This window comes from Peromyscus maniculatus, chromosome 1 (assembly GCF_049852395.1).
Source record: "Peromyscus maniculatus bairdii isolate BWxNUB_F1_BW_parent chromosome 1, HU_Pman_BW_mat_3.1, whole genome shotgun sequence".
Lineage (NCBI taxonomy): Eukaryota > Metazoa > Chordata > Mammalia > Rodentia > Cricetidae > Peromyscus > Peromyscus maniculatus.
In genome coordinates, this window is record NC_134852.1 from 94,935,784 (window position 1) to 94,950,494 (window position 14,711).

The following is a 14,711-nucleotide window of genomic DNA, read 5'->3' on the forward strand; positions in this document are numbered from 1 at the left end:
AACTTAAAATCTGCTGGCTATAAAGGCTCATAAGAACAGATAATAGGGATTGGATGCCTTTGGGATCCCAGTTCTAAAAGCTCCCAGACACGCACCCATACTTTTTACATCTTATTGTGGATAACGAACCTCTGGGGTGGTAAAGAATGGTCACCTGGCGAGTTAGAGACAGGGCTGGACTACACCCAGAGCCTGGCATCTGACCAATGTTTTTTTTTCCTCCACATCCCTTGTTCCCTTGCCCAAGGCTTCCACCTAAGAAGTGACAAGGAGTTGTGGATAGATTTGCATGGTAGGGACAAGGTGTTCACAGTTTTCTCAGGAAATTTCATATCCAGCTGATCCACATGTCAGATTGCCTGGCAGCCCAATTCATAATGAATAAGACATCCAATGAAAAATGAACACAAGAATCAATGAATCCAGGACTAGAGTAAAGCTAGCTAGGCTGTGAGATAAGTGCCAGCCTCTGGCTTTACTCAGAATGCTCCCATCTGGGGCTGGAGAGATGGCTCAGTGGTAGGAGCACTTGACTGCTCTTCCAGAGGCCCTGAGTTCAATTCCCAGCAACCACATGGTGGCTCACAACCATTTGTAATGGGATCAGATTCCTTCTTCTGGTGTGGATGGAGACAGAGCATTCATATACATAAAATACATGAATAAATATGTCTTTTAAAAAATGTTGGCATCTTATGCATCATGGATTGTTTGGCTGGTTGGTTGGAGACAGACTCACATAACCCAGGCTGACCTTTTAGTCGCTGTGGCACTAAGGATGACCTTGAATTCCTGAGTGTCTTGCCTTCACCTCAATGCTATCACAGCCGTTTACTTTTAAGGTTAACATTTGTTTCTAAGTACGTTGCACAGAAATAGTATTGATTTTTCTCAGTGCATCTTTTGGTACCCCTCAACTCTGCGCCTTAAACCAGAGCCTTACTTGCCTCTTTCTATCCTTGGTCCTGACAATCTGAACAAAGCATGTTGTGAGATATTTGTACACTGTGTGAACAGCCAATAGCTAGGCAGGAGGTATAGGAGGGACTTTCGGGCAGAGCAAGGAAATAGGAGATAATCGAGGCACAGGGGAGATACCAGGAGACACGGAGAGGAAACAGAGATGCAGGATGGAAGAGCAGAAGCCGAGCAGTGGTGGTGTGTGCCTTTAATCCCAACACTTGGGAGGCAGAGGCAGGCAGATCTCTGTGAGTTCAAGGCCAGCCTGGTCTACAGAGCGAGATCCAGGACAGGCACCAAAACTATACAGAGAAACCCTATCTCGAAAAACCAAAAAAGAAAAAGAAAGAAAGAAAGAAAAAAAATGGAAGAGCGGTAATGCCACGTGATAGAACATAGATTAATATAAATAGGTTAATTTAAGTTATAAGAGCTGGTTAGGAACAAGCCTAAGCAATAGGCCGAGCTTTCATAATTAACAGTAAGTCTCTGTGTCATTATTTGGGAGTTGGCTGGTGGGACAGAAAAAGACTCATTACACAAGCCCAGGGCTCAGTCACGTGAGAGGACCCAGCAAAAAGAGAAGTAAGGGTGTGGCTGAGCAAGGGCACTAGGCCAGAAAAGCAGAACTGAGCACACAGGGGTCAACACGTGACTCGAAGGGCGTGGGAATCCACGTTGGCCCAGAGGGGTCTCGGGAGTTTGGGATTTGAGGTGCCTCCTGCATGCCCACAACTGGAGAGGAGGTAGAGGGGAAAGGGACCCACCTTTGAAAATCCTGTTGATGGTGAGGGGCTTGTCTCCATGAAGGGAGCCCTTTCCTCCCTCCAGGCTGAAGCCCAACCCTGCAGAGGTCTTCTCCAGAGTCACTGTGCAGACAGTGGCCTCCACTGCAGGGGAAAGCACATGGGCGTGGTCAGCGATCTGCTCTTCTCCCAGGCCCAGCTGCCCGGGCTGATGCCAGCCATTTAATCACACACACACACACACACACACACACACACACACACACACACACACACACACGGAAACACAGACTCACATCTCTGCAGCACACCAGGCAAGCTGGGAAGGTGTGTGGGGGTTACACATTCCCACACAGTGCCACCAAGGGTGGATCTAATTGGCCAAAGGCAGTCAGTATGTGGCTTACGAGGGGCCTTTCCCCACACCAGTCCCCATCCCACTGCACTGGGAACACCTACTAGATTCTGTAGAAATGTCGCTGGCCGCTGAAGCTGATGCTGCAGAGTCAGTAGAGGAGTTCAAGTCGTGAGTGGCCTCCACAGTCGCTCTCCTGGTGACAATGACAGCTTGCCTTGGGTCCCGAGCTTGCCGGAGGATTGCCAGGGCATCATTGTGGGTAGCCCCCTTGAGAGATTTGCCATTGATGGAAAGGACCTCATTGCCCTTTTGAATTGTGCCTTCCTGGGAAGCCAGGCCATTTGGAAACACTCTGTGGACCTAAAGAAGGCAAAGGAATCAGAACCCACACACCACCCAAATCAGATCCCCGTTTGTGCTGACAGAGGACTCCAAGCCAAAGGAATCAGAGCCCACACACCATCCAAATCAGATCCCCATGTGTGCTGACAGAGGACTCCAAGCCAAAGGAATCAGAGCCCACACACCATCCAAATCAGATCCCCATTTGTGCTGACAGAGGACAAGCCAGGTATCCACCCAACCCCAGAGGAGGTTAGGGCAAAGACTGACTGTATCTCAGGGCAGACAAACAGGCCCGGGCCAGCTTCTAGTCGAGGCAGAAACCACCAAAGGGGATGACCAGAGAGTCCCCAGCACTCTTCCCACACGATACCCTTGACTGATCACTCCAGCCCCGTCCACTCCCAGAGAACGTCTTCTGCCTTATCTACCCCAGATCACATTTCTAAGAATGCTTTCCTGGCAAAAACTGAGTCTCTGGCTTATGGAGGGGTATTTATAAGAACAGGTTTCTAAGATCTGGAGACACCAGGTTAAACAAAATCTTCCAAAATGTTCATTGTTTAAAGATCCCTGCAACCCTCCGAGCCCAGTTTACATCTCGGTTCTCTGAGTAAGCAACGTAATAACGTGATAACTTTCTAAACACATTTTAGGGGAGCTTATCCCTTCTGGAGATACACTCAGGTCCCATTTCTACAGGAAGTACTTGAGGGGCACTATCCTAGGCTGCCTAGACATCGTCATTCTTTAGCTGACCCCTTTTCTCTTTCTGCATGATATGCAGGAAAAAAATAAAAACCTATCTTACGGCCAGAAAGAAAGACAGCTCAGTGGAAAAAGGTCCTTTCCAGCACACCCAGTGGCCCCTTCCTTTGCAAGGAATTTCCTTCTATGAGCTCCTCTTTATATAGTATGGAAAAGTCTACAGTCCTAGTCCAGAAATTTTTAAAAATGCTCTGTGGCTATAAATGGTGCCTATCTAAATCCTAGTGACCATCACAATCTACATTTCCAAAGGAAATTATGTGATAAAGTTGGCCCCAATTCATGTGTGCATATGCATACACACACACACACACACACACACACACGTGTGTATGCACATTTGCATGTGTCTGCAGCAGTGTATGGGTCCACATACATGTAGAGACCACAGGACAACCTCAGCTGGCACACCTTAGGCATCATTCCCATTGTTTTTTTAAGACAGGGTCTCTCGGTAGCCTGGAATTCACTGAGTAGCCTAGGCTGGCTGAGCAGCTGGGAACCTGCCTGTCTTGGCTTCCCGGGCTCTGGAATTAGAAATGCACCTCCGTTCCCACCTTTCCTTTAACATGAGTTCTGGGAATCAAGCCAAGCTTCCTATGCTTGCAAGGCAAGTGATTTGTTGACTGAGATATCTCCCTGATTCTGGTCTCCGTTTTTAATGTATCCTCCACATATTTTCAAAAATATAAGTATTAGGGCTTCAAACCGTGCAAACTTTCCATGTTCAGATGTTCTGGTGTAGAACATGTGCATGCATACACATGTGTGCATGTATGCACATATACTTACACATATACACAGCATATTTTTATGCTCCATGTACATTTAGTGTTTGTTTTGGTGTACTGGGGCTGTTGAGGGTGCACAGAGACCTTCTTCATTGAAAAGGATGTAATGTCAAAGAGTTAAATCTGCATCAGATAGGAGCCCACACTGTGCCTTTTGAGAAGAACGGTCCCAATGACTTTCCTTTAAAACCCCTGTTCTTACCCTGCCCAGTGGCCTGGTGTTTCCCAGCACAAGACCCCTTCCAGGCAAGTCTTCTCACCCCCAGCAACCCACTCTGGCTCTGGCATGCCGATTCCTGGGCCACTCACCGTGATCACCTTGTTTTCCAGATCTGCCCCTCCTGCCAAGCTGAATCCAAGGCCAGTGCCTTCTTCCTTGTGTAAGATGGTGACGTGAATGCTGTCTAATTGCTGTGGATGAAAATACATACATTCACAAACACTGTACTGCCGCAGTGTGAACAATTTAACACATGCTTTAGCACCATGCTGGTTTGTTTTATTAAACACCAGCTGGGCCAGGACTGCCACCTCCTCAGACTTCAGTTTCATCCCACAGGAATTGCAGGAAGCTGAGGAGGGGAAGCGAATGTATGTAAAACAGCAAGCCCAGCCTTTTTCTCGGTACCCATCCACACCCAACTCCCACAGACTGGCTGCATATCACTAAATCAGCTAGAGATCCGTCCGGGCTGGAAGATGCTGCTTTACCGTGACATTTGGGACAAGGGTCAGACTCTCAGAGGCCAGTGCTGGTTCACAATTGCTAGCTGCTCCTTCTCCCACAGGCACAGCAGCAGTAAGGGGCCCAGCTGGCATTGCGCCCCATCATACATGCATGCACACATATGTACACACACACACAGGCACAAACAGAAACTCCCAGTCAGGAGCCAGGACAGCCTTATAGCACTACCCAAAAGCAGGGAATCTCATTCTAGTCTAGAGCTGGAACCCGGCGCTCCAGTGCCCACAAGAGCCATAAAGGTGACAGACATGGGCATAAGTGACAGGCACAGAGGGAGAGCCAATCACATCTAATTCGAAGGAAGGCAGATCCAGTGCTACTGACTTATTCCCTTTAAACAAAACAATCCGCAATCTCAGGACTTATGACCTCTGGAACCTGATAACTTCAAAATATCAAGTAAAATTTAGTTTCAAGGCCATGGTTCCTGGGCCACAAGTTTGTACATGGTACTAGGAAAGAAAAGCCTGGCAAACCTTGGCCATGGGCTACCGGAGCCCCTGACTTGCAGGTCTTTTAATGGGGAGTCCCCAGGACAGAGGAGTAACCTAAGTGTAAAAGCCCCATTGACCCACACTGTCGCACACCTTTAGGATTATTTGCAAGCTTTATTTCTTGATCCTGTGGGTGCCTGCCTTGCTAGGAAAAAAAAAAAAAAATGTCTTCTGCTAACACTTAGATACTCAGCTCTGAAGTTGAAGTTTTTTTACTTCCAGCATATTATTTGCATTAAACCAGGCTCCGGGGACAGGTGGCTCATGCAGGCTACAAGTGATTGGTGAGAAGAACCACGGAGGAGAAACCACAGCCCGGAGGCATCTCAGAACCACCGGTCTTAACTGCGCCCTTGACCTCAGAAGGGCAGCTATGACTCTTCCAATAGCAAAGGAGAGTCCTCCCTTCCCAATCTGCAGGATCTCAGTGCAGGGATGGGTATGGGCCCTCACAAGCTTGCAGAGAGTGAGAGCCAAGAGCCCCGCTCCTGACTGCTGGCTCCCGCTCTGGCTGGGCCACTTCCTCTCTACACACCATCGACTGTGTTCAGCACCTATGGGGGGAGCGGGGCTTTCAGAATGACGTGGGTGGGCACGGAGGCCCTCCTGAGCTCACCTTGATGTATGCCGCGGAAACAATGAGAGCCTCAAGGCGAGAGCTTACCTCACCTATGCTGTTTCCGGCTGGCAGTGCTATGCCATGACGCTTCTCTCTGGACTCTGATGCCAGGTCAGCAGCCCATGGCATGTTGGCACAGCTCTGACTTGAGCTCAGAGACAGAGCACCCTGGCTCTGTGATCACGAACCTCTCTTCTCATTCATAAAATGGTAAAAAGACGCCAGGACAAGGGACCTGGTCACATGTCCCCACCACCTCCAAACACACACACACACACACACACACACACACACTTCCCATCCCAGCTAAGGTCAGGTCTTGACACTTGCTGTATCAAGTGACAGGTTATCCCTCTAACACAGACAGGACAAAGCCTGCCAGCACTATGACAAGCCTTGAGCTTCTTTAGCTACTTTCCCCCAGCCCAGCTGAGGTGACCACAGCAGCCCACAGGGAGTTCTTGTCACTGCAGATGTGCACACAGGAAACCCACCTTCAATGTCGCCTCATCTAGAACTCTCACTTCCTCGATGAGCTTTTTCAGTTCTTCTGAGCTCAGCAGGGAGATGACTGACTGGCCTGGCTGCGAAGAACAGTGGTCCCTGTCCTCAGTTTCCCCGGGGTTGGTGAGGCCTTCTGAATATTCTCTGAGCTCTGAAAGGCTTTCACAAACAGAGATAACACAGTGTGATTCTTGAAGGACTCCATCCTGCAAGGGGCACAGTGCTTTGGGAACTCTATTGTTTGATGTAACATATCCTTTCTCAGCAGCATAAACAATAAATAAATCACAGCTGATCCAAGAGGGATAGACCCAGCCCCAGGCCTGCAGGAGAAGGCCTCAGATCCCCCTAGTAAGCCACATCTGTGAAGCAGGTCTCATCCACCCCCGAGTTCCAGCTGAAGAGGGAAGCAGAGTGCACAGGACAGGACTTTGCTCATGGCCAGAGTAAGGCCTGGAGGGAAACAAGACTAAATGTCCATATTCCCTGTCTAGGTCCTGGGCCCAAGTGAAAAGCAAAATGGATTCTTGTTGGAAAGCATCTCCTGGCCTCGCCTGCAGCCCCTTAAGTCGAGAGTGGACCGTTCAGTATGCATCAGCCTTATGTGTGTGTTTGTGGGCAGTTTCCTAGGGGTCTGGTCGGTCCCCCCACTTCCCATCCCAGCGGAGGTCAGGTGTGTGTAAACTACTCCTTAACATGGAAGACAGAGCTGCCATGCACATCTGCACACACACTGACATGAGGTGAGATGATTTTTTGACTGGCGTAACTGAGAAACGTTTAACTGCTATGCAACATAAAAAAGGGATGGGGACAGTGGAGAGGAAGCAGGGCACACACACTCACTTGAGGGAGAACCCTGTGTCCGAGGCAACGACTTCACCAAGACCTTCTGTAGCTGTGCTGTTGTTGGGAGGCGGCTTTGGAGAAACCCTCTCCCTGGGGACACAGGTGATCTGGCCACAGGAGACTGACGACGGGAGGCACAGCAGGGATTTCATGACAGCTGACGATAACTGGCTACTGATGGAGTAAAGCTTACTGGCCTTTTCATCCAGCAGCTTGGTCTCGCAGGACTGGGTCCTGGTCAGGGGGAAGCTCCGCGCCCGCTGACTTGGCATCTTGAGGCCTGGGCCTTGAGCGTCCTCAGTATGTGTCGTCAGGAGTCTCAGAAGAGGGTCTGGGGAGAGAGCTTTTGGGCTGGGTCGCTGACCTGGGGGTGGGGACTCAGACATATCTGGGTCCCTGACCTCCGAGGTGTTAGGAAGGCCTGTGGCTATGGGCTCTATGTCCACCTGCCTGTGCTTAACAGAGACTGTAGTCCCCCGCCCCAGGAGACCAGAAAACCGTCCTCCGTCCTGTTTCCCTGGAAGTTTGGTGGTCTCCCCGGAGCTGGGCTGCAGGCTCAGTCTCTGGACTCCTCTCTCTGGCAGTTGTGAGGAGCCAAAGTTTTCAAAGGAGCTGATTCTCTGCCTGATGGAGGAGGAGGAGGAGGAGGAGGCCTGTGAGTGTGGCCCTGATGGCTCCCTGGAAACAGTTGCTGGCTGAGTGGCTGAGGCTATTTCCAAGGGTCTTCTGGGGTCTGGGACACGATTCCTCAGACCTTTCAGGCTCTGACGAAACCAGGCTGGCTTGGGGGCCACTGGGGGCCCCTTCTTCACAGTGCAGCCATCTGCTGGCTTGTGAACCCTGGGAGCACCGTTGGCAGTGTCCACTTTTGACAGGATCCCCTCTGGGTGGCTCTGCGTCCCATTCTCTTCACCCAGGCTGGTGTTGGGCTGTAGTGGCATGTGGCTGTGGTTCTCACTCATGATAGGGCTAAATAAGTTTTTGATGCAGTCGGAAATTCTAACCCAAGGGTCTTCAGTGGTGGTATCAAAGCTATAGTCCATCCGCGCCTGCCTCTTCAGCAGCGGGTGTTTTCCTGGTGACGCTGGCGGGCAGAAACAAAGCCAGACCTGAGCATGACACCTCACTGGGGATTTTCTTTCTAAATTCAAGTTACACTGTTGAAAGGCTCTGGAACAGAAACAACGGACACCCTGGGGACCAGCTCCAAGGGCTGCCATCTAACTGGGGTGCCAGCAGGCAGAACTGAAGAACCGGAGGAGAGTGCCCTCTACCAAGTAGATGTGTGCTCGGGAAATAACCTCCTCTGTCGTTTGACAAGAGAGGACTCTGGGTGGATGAGGGGCCAGGGCTGTCAGAGTCAGGCCAGACCCCATGTCGCCTCACCGCCCACTCAAATGTCCTCTCCACGGTCACACAGGAAACATATGAGAAGTGTGAAGTGAGAGCAGTTATTGTGCCTCGCAAACTTTCACTCCACGCGTCTCATGCTAGTCCACGTATTTGATTGGGGCTCTCCGTGTCGTTCAAAAGCAAGAAGAATGAGTGTTGCCCAGCAGTGGGTGTGTGCACAGCTTGCGTGCCCACCAGTGGGGTGTGCACAGCTTGCGTGCCCACCAGTGGGGTGTGCACAGCCTGCTGAGGCTCTCTCATTTCAAGGGCATGTTGCACACCCATGTGCCCACCATGAAGCCATGAAGTCATGGGAGTGTGATCCTCTGCCCACACGCAGGCCATTGACCAGCTTGCTTGGGAAATGGGTGTTTCTCAATCAAAAAGAATTGATGAAACGGTTGCAGGTAGAGAAAAGCTATGTGTCACTGATATTTGAATTGTGGAATCTGAAGGGTCCTTTCCTCAGTTCTGAGGTGGTATACCTGGGCTCTAGTCTGGGCATTCGGGATGTGGGAAGCCCCACAAGATATTTCACTGTATCATCCACTTTATGCCCACGATGTCCTCAGGATGCCGTGTCCAAGGGGCAGCATGGCAAAAGCTTTCTCAGAATAAGGTAACATTAAAGTGACATCTACCTGTGGGGGGGGGGGGGGAGCGGGGATGGGACTCTGCACTCGACTCCCTTCCCTAAGGGAAGGTTGGCATCAAGAGGGATGCCACTGTCAGTATTCTGTGTTTCCCATGCCTCATCCTTCTCTGCGGAAGACTAGGCCTCTTGGGGTGCATGTTCCAGGGAGAGTCTTCATATGAGGATGCACCCTCATTTGAGGAACACCGTTTCCTCCCATCTCTTACCACAGTGCCCAGCCTCAAGTGAAGCAGAGCCCTGAACTCTGATGACACCAAAGAAGAGCCATGCGTGATCGTGAAGGCCTGCGTGGGTACTAGAGACTCCAGGACTTTAGCAAGTAAGTCTGGCCCTTGGGCTGTTTCTGCAGTTATAAATTGTTCAGCCCTAAGGGCTGGGATGGTAAGAATTAGGAGTCCAAAGTTCTATAGGGAAGTCCTCTGAAAGCTAGGGTGTGTCCTCAATTAGGATGACCAAGAGAAGGGAGGGTAGGAAGGTGGAGTCTCCCTGGTGGGGCACCTCTCTGGGTGAGATCATTTCACTCATATTGTCCTTTACTCTCCAGAGGCCTTCATGTGCTTAGAGAATATGGTTTGTAGCCTCCCTATTTACTTACTCCTCTGCCACACTGGGAGCTCCTCAGGGCAGGAAACCATCTAGAGCATCCCTTCCTCCCTCACCCGTGGCACCAAACACAGCCTCACACACCTACCAGTCACTGTATGCTACCATACACCTACTGTATGCTAGCTGCAGTGAGTCACATATCAGGATTCCATGTGGTCTTTAATACTTGCTGACCGGTGAAGGAGCCCACAAAGGCAAAGGAAATTGCCCAGAATCACAGTTAATGAAGGGTGAACCCAGTATCCTCTGTTCTTTCTAGTAAGCCAACAAACACTGCCTTGTATTGGCAGGTGTACCGGTTGGACTTCCCGTGGCTATTCACCTCCTGGATGTGGTGGCCATCAGCAAGCACTGATGACACTTTTCCCACACAGCGCTCTCAGATTTGAGCATAAATGAATCAAGTATGCTGTCTTGCTGACACCCATATAATGCAGCTGCTTGGGGTAGCTGGGTTAGCTATAATCGTTGGACATCTTACCATGTAGACTCTCAAGAACGGCCTGCATCCACACCATCACCTCCCTGGAATCGCCGCTTCAACCAGGAAGCTTATCTCTCGGAAGAGCGCTTCTCCTGTCCTCCTGCCCCAGCACCCCGGAAGCCTCCCTGTCCATCCACCCCGGCCACTGGCTGTGTCCGCTGTGCCCATGCAAGGCACTGATCTCAGACCAGACTCCAGCTCCTACTTGATCCGTGGCACTTTCTCCAGAAAGACCTTCCTTCTGGAAGATCCCCATGGCGCCTCACCTGGACTGGCACTCCTCCTTGGCTCTCCCTCTGAGGAGGACGAAGTCGGTGTGCTGACTGCAGGTCCTGGGCAGCAGGCAGCGCTGCAAGGACTTTTCCCTGCCGTGTCTTCCTGTGGCAGCAGAGGCAGCAGCTCTCTGGTTTCCTGTGGTGTAAACAGGAAGCCAGAGCGTGTCAAAACGGTAGTCTCCAGCTGTGAGAAGGCAAGGCACTCTTTGGTTAGGACTTGAACATGAACAGTGAGACACCTCTAGAGGTGTCCCCACACGACTCCCACAGCAGCCGCGGGGGAAGGTTCCTTCCCCCACAACACTGGGCTGTTGCTGCTGCACAGTTAACCCCTCTTACAATCTCCGGGTATCCCTAGCCTTCCAACAACCTGCTGTGCCCGATGTGGGCATGCATCATAGACATGGGAAGTTACTGGCTGGCTGTGATGGACACAAGAGGTGGGGATAAGAAAAAGGCTGGCACTACTTTGCTTACAACAGAATGTTGGTCAACTACCTGACCCAGGAAGGTCCAGGCAGGGACCAAAGAAAGCTCCCTAAGAGCACTCAAGAAAAAAGCATGTCAGTTGCTTCCCTCGTTGGTTTTAAGTGTTTAAAATGACATTGTTTATTTGTTTATTTACTGTGTTCACGGCACACACATGAAGATCAGAAGACAATGTGTGGGAATCACTTCTCTCCTTCTCTCACGTGGGTCCCGAGGACTGAACTCAGGTCGTCAGGCTTGGTGACAAGCACCTTTACCCACTGGGCCTTCTTGCCAGTTCCAACTTTGCTTTCTTTTGTTTGAGGCAAGGTCTTACATATCCTAAGCTATCCTTGAGCTCTCTGTGTAGTCAAGGATGACCCAATGCTCCTGCACCCATGCCCCAAGTGCATGGACTCAAGGCATGCACCATCACACTGGTTTTATACGGTGTTGGAGGTCAAACCCAGGCTTACGAGGAAAGCACTCTATCAACTGAGCTCCACACTGAGATTCCCGAGTAATTAGTACTTGGTCAGCACCATGTTCTGGCTCCCCTCTGCAGCACTTGGGATGAATGACACCACCAAGCTATTGCAGAATGTTTTTTACATGGAGAGGGCTGATGCCTCAGGATCCTCCTTAAAACAACCTTGGGAGGAGCTGGGCCAGGTACCAAGTAGCCACCTACTAGTTACCATCTACTAGTTACCATCAAGCCTGCGTGAGATTCAGAGTCCAGAGGCGGCAGCAGCCGAGGGCACGCTGGATCTCAGTAGCACAGAAGGCTTGCTAGGGAAGCGTTTCACATCTGCTTCTGGAACAAAGCTGAGACTTTTCCCAGGCAACCAAGCATGGTAGCAAGCACAGTGCCCTCTAGAAGAAAAGGCAATGCCAGGACTCATCTAAATGATGCTTCTGACACAGGTTTGTACGGAAGAGAAACAGTTTTCTGTGCTGGGGTGGTTCCCAAGCCCTATTCATTCGGGACTCAGGTCACCATGGGCCAGGCGACAAGGCCTTCTTCCAGAGGAAGGACGGCGTCAGGGGCACTTGCCTCATTTAGGATTGAAAAAAGACATGTCAAATGCCCAGGGTCTCAGACAGCATCTATGCTGTCCACAAACATTCTTTGGGAAAGAAAGAACTGGAACAATTGGAAAGTGGTCACAGTCATTGGCCAGCCCAAAGTCCCTGCTCTAGGGTGGAGACTTAAGAGAGTGTTCTGAATTACTGAGGGTCAGAGCATCCAAGGAAGATTTCCTAAACTAGTTCCATTAGCACTTAACAGTAAGCCAGTAATAACATCCGGTCTTCTCCAAGATGTTCACCATACAGAAAAACTTACTGCATACTGTTAGGGGCTCTGTGAGGTGACAGCCATCTGTATCCGCAGACTGTTGGGTGCTTTTACAGACAGACATAGCCAAGGCCAGCAAGTCATCTTGGAAAGGATCCTGATGTATGTCTGTGGTGGTTTGAATGAGAATGGCCCCCACAGGCTCTATATTTGAATGCTTGGTCCCCAGTTGGTGGAACTGTTTGGGCAGGATTAGGAGGTGTGGCCTTGTTGGTGAGGTGTGTCACTGGGGGTGGGCTTTGAGGTCTCAAAAGTCTATACCATTCTAGTTCTCTCTCTCTCTCTCTCTCTCTCTCTCTCTCTCTCTCTCTCTCACTCTCACCTCCATTGTAGTCTCAACACATAAGTGCTCAGCTACTGCTCAGGCACCATGTCTGCATGGTCATGAACTTATGGTCATGAACTCTAACCTCTGGCACCATAAGCCTAATAAATTCTTCTGTAAGCTACCTTGGTCATGGTATCTCTTCACAGCAATAGAAAAGTAACTAAGACAAAGGCTGTATGTCTTACTTTCCTTTTTAAAAATTTCTTATTAAAAAAAACCTTACAAATAAATAAAAATTTCTCACACCAAAATTAACCAAACCCAAAGTCTATATACAATTTTATGAACTTATATGCAGTTAGAATTGGACTTTGAAATGGAAGTTGTGAAGCTTCACATTAATTTCCCACTTTCAGTATCACATATATTTTCTGTACTTATCTGCCACCAAAGGCAAAAAAAATCTGTGATCAAATGATCACTGGAAAAACAATTATCTTTCTATCCTCCTTCACAACTCCTTTCCATCACCCACACTCAGTCCTTCCTCAGGCCCTTGGGTCCACTTTTTCTTGTTCTTTCTTCATGTTACACTGCACCCATGTGTACATTTGTTTACATGTACACACTGTACACACATACTATTAGCTAGATACCATTTATTCTCAGAGGAACAAGTGGTTTATTTCTGAGACTGTATGACCTCACTTAATACTATACATTCTAAGCCCATCCATTTTTCTGAAAAATAATTTCCTGAATTTTTTAATTTAATTTTTCTTTAGAGTTGAGAAGTATGCCATTTTATGTAAATCCATTTCTCCTCTCTCTCTCCCTTCCTTCCTTCCTTTTCTGTGTGTGTACATACATACACGTAAGTATACATACAAGTAGGTACTTATATGTACGTGTGCTTGTGCCTGTGTGTATATGGGTGTGGAAGCCAGAGGGACAACTTCAGGTGTCCTCAGGAGCTGTCTGTCTGTTTTTGAGAAAGTCCCTCCCTGGTCTGGAGTGTCCCAAATAGGCTAGACTGACAGGCAGTGAGCACCAGAGATCTGCCTGCCTCTGCCTCCCTGCGCGGGATTGCTGCTGCTGTTTTTGACATGGGTTCTGGGATTTTGCTAAGGCCCTTATGCTTCACTGCAGGCCTTTTATCAATGAGCTATTTCCTAGACCTCCATGTTTTATTTTTTAATCAACACTTCTGATGTTGCATTCTCTCTGGAAGAAGTCTTTAAAATTAATCCTAAAATCATTTTGACTTCTAAACAAAATTTTCTCAGGCAAATGTTTTCTGGCTCAGCGCTTTGTGAATGAGAGGGAGGGGAGGAGAGAAGACAAGAGGGTGAGAGACAGGGATTCGGCCAAGAAGACAAAGTAGTTTTCTTCAGTGCGAGTGGTATTTTGAGACTGTGGGTGCAGTGCCCACAGATGCCAGAAGGGGGCATTAGATCCCTGAGAACCAGAGTTACAGGCAATTATTAGCTACCATGTAGGTGCTGGGAATGGAGCGTGGATCCTTTAGAAAAGCAGCTCTTGCATCATCTCTCCAGCCCCATGGGAAATACCTTGAAGGTCCTTTTGGTAGAGGAAACTGGATTGCTTTAAGTTACATTAAATGGGAAACATGCACAGACTGTCATTCATATCGGCTTGAGAAGGGTCTTAAGACCCTAGAGAGAAAACGACAACAGAGAGGAATAAGAGACGAATGTAGGAGGAAAAGAAGAAGAGAGAGAGGGAGGAAATGGAGAGAGGGTAAGAAGGGTTGAACATGGAACCACAGGCAATAAGATCCATTCGGAAAGGCACAGGAGTGGCCAAGGATGTGGTTGTTAAGAATGGTTGCATAAACTTGATCAGTTTGGGAGGCAACTAGGCAGTGTGATCAAGTCCTGTGCTCATTGCATGAGTTGGCTGTTTGAAACCTGGAGCTTATGCAGGGACACTTGGCTCAGTCTGGGAGGAGGGGACTGGATGTGCCTGGACTGAGTCTACCAGGTTGATCGCAGTCCTCGGGG

General features: G+C 49.4%; 1 protein-coding gene across 2 annotated transcripts in view; it reads right to left on the bottom strand.

Moving 5' to 3' along the window:
* The window catches only part of Il16 (interleukin 16), a 95,487-nt gene that overhangs the window by 1,518 nt on the left and 79,258 nt on the right, over positions 1-14,711 (bottom strand). For both annotated transcript variants that reach the window (XM_016008530.3, XM_076546411.1), the window contains exons 13-18: positions 10,583-10,727; positions 7,177-8,263; positions 6,321-6,489; positions 4,275-4,376; positions 2,166-2,424; positions 1,728-1,850 (exon numbers count right to left, since the gene is read on the bottom strand). In XM_016008530.3, the coding sequence (XP_015864016.3) occupies positions 1,728-1,850; positions 2,166-2,424; positions 4,275-4,376; positions 6,321-6,489; positions 7,177-8,263; positions 10,583-10,727 (1,885 nt within the window). The remainder of the gene's footprint in view (positions 1-1,727; positions 1,851-2,165; positions 2,425-4,274; positions 4,377-6,320; positions 6,490-7,176; positions 8,264-10,582; positions 10,728-14,711) is intronic.